Here is a 10,162-nt window from a genome sequence, read left to right as displayed (position 1 = left end):
GTCCGGATTCCCTAGAGTAATTTCTGCTTTGCTGCAAACTTCTTACAAGGACTGGCTGATATCCTCATCCTTCTGGGAAGAACAGTTGTTATTTCCTCATTTAGAGACACCATCCAGCTACACCAGGCATAAGGAAATTCTCTACGTTATGATTTGCTTAAACTCCACCCTCTCCCCCCACCACACACATGATAAATCTGCACTTTGAGCCAACTTTAAATACAGAATAATGAACCAGTAATTATCTTGTAAGTGAACCAACACTAGTTTGTATTCTTCCCTGATAACACTTTGTTTTGCAGAAGAGAAGGACTGCTACAGAAACACAGCAACATTCAAACCCTTTAAAACAAAAGGTAGATTATTTAATGCATTAACGATGTTAATCTGAAGATAAATAAATCCACGACAGACTTTTAAGTTTCTTTTGAGATTTCCTTTTCTTTGCAGAGAATATTTCTGATATTATACAGTACTGAGAGGGTGTTCTTTTATTTTCTTAATGTCCAGGTGAAAAGCAAAGCTCAGTTCTCTCTGCTCTCGTCGTGGAACTCCTCAATGCCCTATTCCAGGCGTGATTCTCTCATAAGCTTTTACTTGAAAGCGCAGTGGTGAGCAACATTAATTTCAAGAATAACTGGATGGTTTGGTCCCTGAGTCATCTTCTTGAGAGCCCATACTCTGGAAGGGAGAGAGTTAGTTCTGTTCAGAAACATGGCTGAAGGTTTAAGACAGTTCTTTGAAGTTAACAGGTAGGAAAATAAAGTGCATTTGAAATAACATGTCCTTCCCTTTTGGCTGAGATCATTGCAGGTTAAACTAGGAAAAACCCCCTTCAAAATCATAAGTATCTTTATGATGTTTCATAAGGTTTATGCACGTTATTAATAATATGGGATATTAACTGTGTAAATACTGACAGTACAATACACTCACTGCACTGAATGAGTCTCTTACATACTCTCACAAGACATGAAATCAATTACCTTCTGCACAAACTGAGGGTTCACAGTGATCTCTTGATCCATGGCTTTCAGTCGTTCATCAAGCTCTATACATTTCAGCATCTTAAAAAGACACATGAAGTTGATTACTTTGTCCAGCTTGTACAGGCTCGTCAGGGTATTTCATGGCTGTGCCATGTAGAACCAGCAACTTCTGCCATCACCAGAGTTCCATCCCAAAATGTGCTCATCTCTCCCAAACAGAAGTGTCAGATCATTTTTATTCCCTTAATTTGATCCAAGTCTTCCTAACAATCCTTTTTAAGGCCACTGACAGTTCCATGAGGGTCAAGCACCTCAGCCTACAGGCAGGTTACTGACAGCCAGTGGAGGTGATCCTTGAAGGCTAAAACTCAAGAAACAATCTCTCTAATCCACTCAATTCAAGGATCTTCCCAGCACCAACAGCAAGCAGCAGTCTCCTGCAACAGCTCAAACTGCACAGGACACAACAGGGAATGCACTGACAGGAACTATCAATCTAAAACCTTTAAACACGAACACTGTGAAATAGATAATGACTCACAGTCCTCAGCCTCTCTAACTTACTCCAGTGGCTTCTGCCTGCAGCTCTCTGATTACAGACTAAGGTTCTTTGGTAGGAATTCCAAAAGCAATTAAGATTTACCTCCTGATCAATGTTATGAAGCATAGCTGGATTGTTGTACTTTTCAGGATTATCATGGAAACAGACCATCCCATCTTTCTGATTAATACTTGCAAAGATTTCACCATCTTCTATCTGAAATGAGAGAGGGTTTAATGCACAGTAACACCAAGAACAGAATTTCAGGTAACTACAACACACACATTCCTTTAACTTGGTTCCTTTTACTTCTAACAGCTCCCCAAAGACACATGACTTATGCCTTATCCTAGGTGGAGAACAGCTTGTGAGATTTTCTGAGAACAGTCTGAACCCCACAGCAGACTGACACCTGGAGAAAGAACAGTTCTGAACACGCACTGCCAATGCAAACACTAATTAGCATAGTTTGGCCAAGTCACAGGTCTTACCATGTGGAGGACGTATTTTTCTGCTTCTTGGGGCCCTGACAGCTGCACTCGACTTGCCATGTCTTGTAATGACAGTGTTAAAAACGTCTGAAATTCAGAAAGGATCAAACTGTTAAAAAAAGTAGAGGTTAACAATTTTTCCTGTTGACCCTTCATGGCCTATGTAACCTTATTTTGGAAGACTGATGGGAAGAAACAAGTGCAACACATAGTACTTACTTATTAAGGGACCATGAGAGTGAGTCAGCTCTTCCTCCAAAGACATTAATTTGCTATACTGGGAGTACATGTATGGAGTCATTACCCATTTCTGCAATTCCTTTTTACCCCAGACAGTCCTGACCACATCCAACCTCTTCCCTCACCTTTTTCCATGAAAAAGGTGACTGTCCCTCCCTTGAATGAATTTCCTTCAAGAGATGCATATGTTACATTCCTTCTGAGGTTTGTGCTACTGCAACAAATACCACTGGAGCTTGCCAAGAAAAAGCTTTCCCCCATCATCTTTCAGGATTAATCCCATCTCTCAGCTGAAGGAGAGATCACTCCACTGCTTCTGTTTCTCCTTTTATTTCAGACACTTCCAAAGTCAGTCCCATTCACAGTCTCTCTAGTGAAGGAGCCTGTCAAGTTCAGCTTTCTTGTGTTTTGAATATAGGCTAAGGGGACCGGGGTGCAGCACTCACAAGTTTTTTGATGATGTATCAAAACCTCATGGGCAAACCCCGACAGACTGACCCACCCTCTAAATAATGCCAAAGTAGCCAACTGAATTGGTTTGCTATAGAGAACATTTCAGTCTCATTTGTTTCAGGCACAAATCTCAGTGTTAGTCATTTCTCTACGTCATCGCTTTGCTCTGAATTGAGCATATTTCAGAGATACACTCTGAGAGGAAAACCACACATGAGTTCTCTTACCTTGGTTAGCCTCTGAATATTCTTTTTGTAGAGAGATGACAAGCATTGCTTAACCAGCCCCATATTGTTATCCCTTGTGAATGTTTCACTGTGTTTGTTCACCAGATTCCGCAGCTCTGAAGGTTTATTGGTTGAATAAACTTGAGCTAATTCATGGTAAGCATTGCTAAGAGGCTGCAATGAGAAAAGTGAGAACCCTTCTTAACCAACAGTGTTCTACCAACCTCCCAAAATCAGGGCTTCAACACTGCAAGCCATGCAGGCATGAAAGTAAATACAAGTAGCACTTCTCAGAGAAGATACTCAATGCCTATACGTGGCCTTATGGCAGTGGCAGAGCCTCGTGCACTAAAGCTGTTTAAGATTTAATACACAGCACTCAAAGAGCTCTGACACTTGTGGTTACAGCAGTGTGAAAGCACCTCCTGTAGCTGACCAGCATGTGTAGAAAGCTGAGTTTAAGCAGCATATGGCCTAGTCACTGCCATCCATCGTATTTCTTCTGCCCTCTAAGATGCTCTTCCTTGACCAGGATGTGTCACAGCATGGATAACACAGGGTCAGAGGGTGAAACTAGTTCACCTGAGTTACCTTAAAGTGGTCTGAGCTTGCTTATTAGTATCTGAAAGTCAGGAAGATTTTTGGAACTCTCTAGAATTTTGGTCACAACTCAAGTGTTAAGTAAGAACTAATTAAATGTGTTATTTACTTAGGATCAGAACTCTCACTAGCAGTTATGTCTCCCACCCTACACCTCCTTGTCTGGATGCTTACAGACTCCAAACTTGCAGCTTTTTCAGAGGCTTTTATGATTTAAAAAGCTGGAGTTTGGCAATAAACTAGTTAGCATTTTGTACTTCAATTAGATGATGTTACAGGTTGAATCTTTTCCCAAGGACACTGCAGGAAAGCCAAGTGAAAGCTGAACAGTATTTAAATCCCAACATGAAAAGCTCTAAAGGGATGTGCAGTTATCAACAAAGAGAATATTGCTAAGTACAATTCAACCCTGAAGTGTTTCCAGATTTGAATTTAAAGACCTGTATGACCAATAGGAACAATACAGCTGTTTCTAGTAGAAGTTGCCAGACAATCTTTACCTGTTATAAGCTAAAGAGGCAGCAGGAGGTTGCACTCTGCTACACTGTGAGTTACTTCCCATGATGTCTAGTGTCAAACACCAAATGAGGGTAGAAGAACAAAATCATTCACAAATTCAGGTTTGTTCATCTATTACTTAACTTTATTTGCCAGACTTACCTTAATGAATCTACCAACTATCTGGGAAGTGTATTTAGGTAGCTGCTGAACTTTGCCAAGTAGTATCAAAGAAACTAGAATATACTTTTTATAGGATTCCAACATAATATGACTGACTGCCATGGCTGGAGTAGTTATTGCCTGAACAAGAGAGGAAGAAATGGAACAGAAATTCAGTATATTTACTGGTAGCTACAGCATTAACAGAAATCTCAGTTGCCAGCAGAAGGGACACAATGACAAAGTCTCCTTTGAGCAATAAGCTTAACTAATTTCTGTCAAAATCAATTATCCAAAAATATCCAAAAAAGAGGAAATTTCATACAAGCTGCTCAAAACAGATCATGTTACAGTGGTGTCTACCTTAAAATAACCCTAAAATAAGCCTGTTCAGATCAAATCAAAGCTTCTTTCCTTGGTATGTATCTGTAGTTGAACCAGAAATCACCTTGTTCCCAGGAATGATTATACAGTTCCTGTGGAATCTGGATTTAAACAGATCCTTACAAAGGTTTTATAAAGCTATTACATCATCATCTCTCATATTTAAATATGCTGAAAGATCTGCAGAACAGGGAAAAAGGATTTTTATTTGCTATGTTACTGAAACTACTTAAGAGCTGACCCTTACTTACATAAAAATCATGTTTATTTTGCACATTTACAGCATTCCCTTCATACACAGTTTTCCCAATTTTGCCATTTTCTCTTCTTTCCCAGAGAAAGCAGAATCAGCAAATATTGCAGCAGCCTTGCACAAGTGTAACTCCCCTCATAAAATCAGCAAAGGCCTCAGCAAAACCGCTGGACTATTTTTTTAAGGCCACACAGTTGTGTGTCAGCCTCTGCCCTGTTCCTGTGCTGCAGTTTTATGCAAGCAGCTCAAAAATATTTATAGTGGGATAAATTTAACATCAACCTTTGAGTTGCATAGCTTCATGGTGCAATAAGGCTGTCAGAGACCTTCTTAAAGGAAAACACCTCTAAAGACAAGTTTGCTTGTGACAAAGGTGCTGTGTTTTCTCAGCACATCACACATCTACTTTTGCCCTTCTGATCACACTTCAGACTTACCGTTTCATTTCAAGTTACCTGTTCATAAAAGTAGAGTGCTCTTTCAAAGTTCTTTAGCCCAGTGTATATCATCCCACCATAGTAGTAGTAACATAAAAAGTGCTTTGCATCATATGCCCCATTCTCCTTACAAATATCCATCATGTCCACATCTAGATACGGGAGGGCAGGTTTAAAGCATTTTGCTAACAAACAGAGCTACAAGGAAATAAATCAAGTTTGCATAAATTAGCCATTATTTCCATGAGGAAGACTTCGAAGCTAAATTAATTAGTGCTACTTAATAAATATAACTCCTCCATAAATGACAAAACAGTGTGTCAGTAGTGCTGTAACACAATGGTCTCAAGGTGGCAAAGCCTTAACAGATTGTGAACTGTTATAAAATTGTCCAACTCCTAAAGAAATTAAAACTCTGACAAAGCTGCTGGAAACTCCAGGCCTGCCAGGCTACTGTGCTGGCAGCACTGAATATTGCACTGAACATTCCTGTCCAACCCTAAATCCCAGGAGCCAAGAATGAGACAGAAGTGCAAATTCAGGCCAAAGACACTGAGACAAACATGTCTTTTGTCAGACTTGAGCAGGCAGTAGCTGGATATTACACTGGTATTACCTAAAATAAGCTCTGTGGGACTTTCAGCCCACAGAGATGTCAAAGGACTTTCAGAAGTCATCAAGCAAAGCAAAGATCTGGGGACATCACTGACAGTTAAAATTAATAATTAATCTGTATTTCAGACTTGGAATTCATTTTATATCCTATTTATTACTGGAAAAAAACAGCTGAAAAGCCATTTTTACACTGCAGTATGTGAACATGCATTTCCCCAAAGGATTAGAGGTGTTTTATAAGCTTTTCCTCTCACAAAAAGCCCTTGTGCTCCCCTTACCTGGCAGAGATCTGCGTGTATTGAGGTCAGCTGGTTTGTGTTCATCTGCATCTTGTCTATGGCTTGTCTGAGAATGCTAATTCCTCGCAGGGGCTGTCAGAAATTACATCTCTTTCAGATAATTTCTCATAGATGGCAGCACATTGGATCTTATGTTGACACTTACAAATGAAAAATAACACTAATTGACAGGTTCCATTAAGTAATAGTTAACTCGAGGTTCCCTTTTTGTAGGATACTGCAGAAAATAAAGTTAACCTGAGCTATATAACTTCTGAGCAACTCAAAGTCATCAATTCTGCTCCACAAAGCCAACCTCATCAGGAATACAGGAATCTGTATGGGTAAGAAAACCTTCCTTGACTCCATGACTCCATCTAAACTCCCACCTAATACCAAAGGCAAAGCTCTTGTTTCTCACTGCTCAGACTTCTGCCTCAGGCTACATTGCACCAAAGTGGCCTGAAAAAGTATCTTGGCAACAAAACCACTGGTCAGGTATTTCTTGATCAAGTTTCCTGTATATTTTAAGGCATTTCATTAAGAACAATACATAACACTAGTGAGAATAACACTGAAACTGTATCACTGACTCACCAGTGCTAGTAATTTTTGTGGCTCTCTCCTACTCACGTACATACTGTCTGAAGAACATTCTTGGTACTACAGATATATCACTTTGTGTGACTAAGTGTGTTTTTTGGCAACTTCCCCCCTGCCCCCCAATTTATCTTCCTTATATTTTCCTTAAACAAAATCTTAAAATCTTTGGTTTGGTTCATTACCTCTCAGTAGACTTAATAACTAAGGAGCTGCACATCAACACTTAATATGAAGTTAGCGGCAAATCTTTATGGAGTAACAGCCTAGTAACATCCCCTTTAAGCCTTGGGCATGTAGTAGCTTATTTGCACTAGATGATACTTGCTCACCTGTTTTCTCTCCACAAGGGCATTTGTTAACTGGTGGCACAGGCCAGCAACTAAATACAGTAAAGAAACAAACAAAAATACACCACAGTGAAAAATCAGTAAAACCAAACTATCCCCAAAGAGATGAAGTCTGAAATGAAGCTTAACTTACAAGTGTCTGTTGCATATCTAATGTGTTCTCCATTACAAGTGCTGATAAAAAGCTGCACCTGTGAGAATAACGTTTCGAAGTCAGGGATGCTGGGCATAGAAAACTTCACAAACCTGAAACAAACCAAACAAACAAAAGGTTTAGCTCTAAATGTTTGGGGGTTAATAAAAAAGGTTCATTTTGATGGCTAAGTCTCTGCATGTAGGTGCTTGCAAACAATTCCAGGGTTTATAAAAGATGGCACAGGATTTCCCCAGTAGCTGCACAACAGCATTGGAAAACACATTTACATGCACATCCCAATTCTCAATCAACAGTTCAGAACCAACTGTGGCAACCAAAGATCATTTTACCTGGTACAGTGGTTAAATCCCAACAGAAGCACTGGTTAATGATGATGGATTGTAATAGTCACACAACTTCTCTGCACACTTCTACCTATCCTACAGCCTAACCTATTTCTTGAAGGTGCTCAAGATTTATCAATTCTTAAATTCTTAAGAGGTTTCTCTCTTGTCTTCAGTCCCAGTTTCTCTCCCTCCCTGGTGGTAGGCTGCAGCCTTGCATAAAGCATTTTTTGGAGGTGATAGTGAATTGTACCATGTGTTACAGTGCTTTGTCTCAAAAGGGTAGTAGGACAAGTACTAGAGTTCTGGTCTTTCCCTTAAAAAAGAACTTCAAAATAATAGTGGAACCTGCAGATGCTTCACCTGCAGTGAGGTACAGACAGCTGGAGCTTCAGGACCAAATATTTTTACCTTGACACCCTGAAGGCAATTCAGGTATTATCTTAAACAGACAGCAGCAAGAGCCTCAGTGTTGTCTAGAGACAAACACTCAAGAACTGTGATAAAACCCCATGTTTCACTGGAACAAATTCACGTCTTGCTCCACGCTTACAGGTCAGTGCACTAATGGCCTGAAAGTCAAGTTTGAACAGTTAATTCCATACCTTTTTGCTGAACATGTATGGGAAAACACTTATCACAGAATCCCAGAATGGTCTGGGTGGGAAGGGACCTTAAAGATCATCTCATTTCAACCCCCTGCCATGGGCAGGGACACTTTCCACTAGCACGGGTGGCTCCAAGTCCCATCCAACCGGGCCTGGAACACTTCTAGGGATGGGGCAGCCACAGATTCTCCAGGCAACCCGTGCCAGAACCTCAGCACCCTCACAGGGAAGAATTTCTCCCTAATATCCCATCTATCTCTGCTCTGTCCGTGTGAAGCCATTCCCCTTTGTCCTGTCACTCCAGGCCCTTGTAAATTGTCTCTCTCCACTTTTCCTGTAGGCTCCTTCAGGTACTGGAAGGTCACAATTAGGTCACTCCAAAACATTCTCTTTTCCATGCTCAACAATCCCAGTTCTCTCAGCCTTTCCTCATAGGAGAGGAAAACATATGTCTTACAGAAATTTATGTTTCATAAAATATAAGTTTTATAAAAATTTATGTTCTCTAAAGACAAACAATACAAACAGATACATCCCTAAGGAAAACAAACCCCAGTATCACCATTTGACAGTTAAGGCATTTACATGCTCCAAAGCTTTTTTTGTCCTTAAAAAATATCAATTTGCCTTGGTATTTTCATAAATAAATTGTGCATCACCAAAGGAAGCTAAACATAATTTTAAGAAGCGCAGATTGAAAACATTTATGTCCAAAGGAAAAACAACTGGCTGACGATTCAGCATGTTGCCTGAAGCTTTACCACCAAGAGATTTAATTAAAAGTAACACTTACAAGACAGCAAGAACACCTAGTGAGTGTTCCTGCACATCCAGGGCACCGAGCACTGTATCCAGATGGGAAAGATTTTTTGCTAGCAGCTCTCCACTTTTATTGATCAATTCACAAAGCTGGGTCATTTGCCCTGAAACACAAAACATAGCATTGACAGGCTCTAATTAGAGAACACTCACACATTCCCATACCTCATTACAAACTGCTTCCCTGTGTGACCTCAGGAAAAAGTAGGAACACCCCAAGATTTAATTTTCTTGAATACAAAAGGTATTGGTTTTCAATCCACCCTATGGGTTTTTTATAAAACATACAGCAGAGCTTGTTCCTTGCTGCTCCTCCAGCCCTGCCCACCCCCCGGGTCTGCTCATAAGCATATTTTTGAAGTAGACATTAAAATTACAACTAAAGACCTACAATAAAAGGATTTAAAAACCTGCCCTTAAAATTACTCCATATAATTAAAGTCACAACATTGTTCTGTTTGTTGTGAGCTATGAACACAGCATGGAAAGTGACTATTTGGTATTAGGGAGGTATGGTAAGCCCAAAAATCCTTCCAAAGAAAGCAGATCAATCCTTGTGAGCTGCTTTCAAACACTTCCTCCCCCCAGTTAGCTCAATGAATTAAAACTATGCCTTTCTGAGACAGAGTATTGTTTCAGTGTTCAATCTTTGCAGATTAGAGAGAAAAAACTGAGGTTCTCTCACCCTTACAAAAGTCTTCATGAAATGAGGAATAGTGTCTCCCTTCAGAGAGATTCACACTATCCTCAGTTCTCCTTTGAGAAAGGAAAACCTGAGAAGCCACAGCCATAAAATGTTAGCTTGGAACTGACAGAGGGATCAAAAGGCCCAGGAACTCCAGAAACTCACCCCCAAAACTTCTCTCTCCATATGGAATAAAAAAAAGGCATGAGCATGGGAAGGAAGGGGGCCTGGAAAACACTCTGGGGTTAGATAATGGCACTCAGGCACTGCAAAGCCTTAGTTCTGGTGTCCTCCCTAGTAGAGAAACCCACACAATTCCATCAAAAAAATCTAGGAAAATCAACCCAAAACAGGCTCTGAGCAACCTGGTCTGGTGCAAGGTGTCCCTGCCCAGGGCAGGGGTTGGAACTGGGTGATTTTTAAGGTCCCTTCCAAACCAAACCAGTCTGTGA

The 10,162-nt window shown here is 40.3% G+C and overlaps 1 protein-coding gene across 1 annotated transcript; it reads right to left on the bottom strand.

The window, feature by feature from the left end:
* Positions 1–334: 334 nt before the first annotated feature.
* On the bottom strand, positions 335–9,686 carry COPS3 (COP9 signalosome subunit 3). Its single transcript, XM_009078947.1, has 12 exons — positions 9,668–9,686; positions 9,000–9,138; positions 7,252–7,364; positions 7,101–7,150; positions 6,169–6,261; positions 5,294–5,473; positions 4,202–4,342; positions 2,942–3,115; positions 2,022–2,108; positions 1,633–1,746; positions 987–1,067; positions 335–681 (listed from the first exon to the last, which is right to left on the bottom strand). The coding sequence occupies exons 2-12, from the start codon at positions 9,122–9,124 to the stop codon at positions 628–630; spliced, it is 1,212 nt and encodes a 403-aa protein (XP_009077195.1). The 5' UTR covers positions 9,125–9,138; positions 9,668–9,686; the 3' UTR covers positions 335–627.
* Between the last annotated feature and the right edge of the window lie 476 nt (positions 9,687–10,162).

The sequence above is a fragment of the Acanthisitta chloris genome, unplaced genomic scaffold (assembly GCF_000695815.1).
Source record: "Acanthisitta chloris isolate BGI_N310 unplaced genomic scaffold, ASM69581v1 scaffold41200, whole genome shotgun sequence".
In the NCBI taxonomy this organism is placed as follows: Eukaryota; Metazoa; Chordata; class Aves; order Passeriformes; family Acanthisittidae; genus Acanthisitta; species Acanthisitta chloris.
The sequence above is the reverse complement of the archived record's forward strand: the minus strand, read 5'-3'. Positions and strand labels throughout refer to the sequence as shown.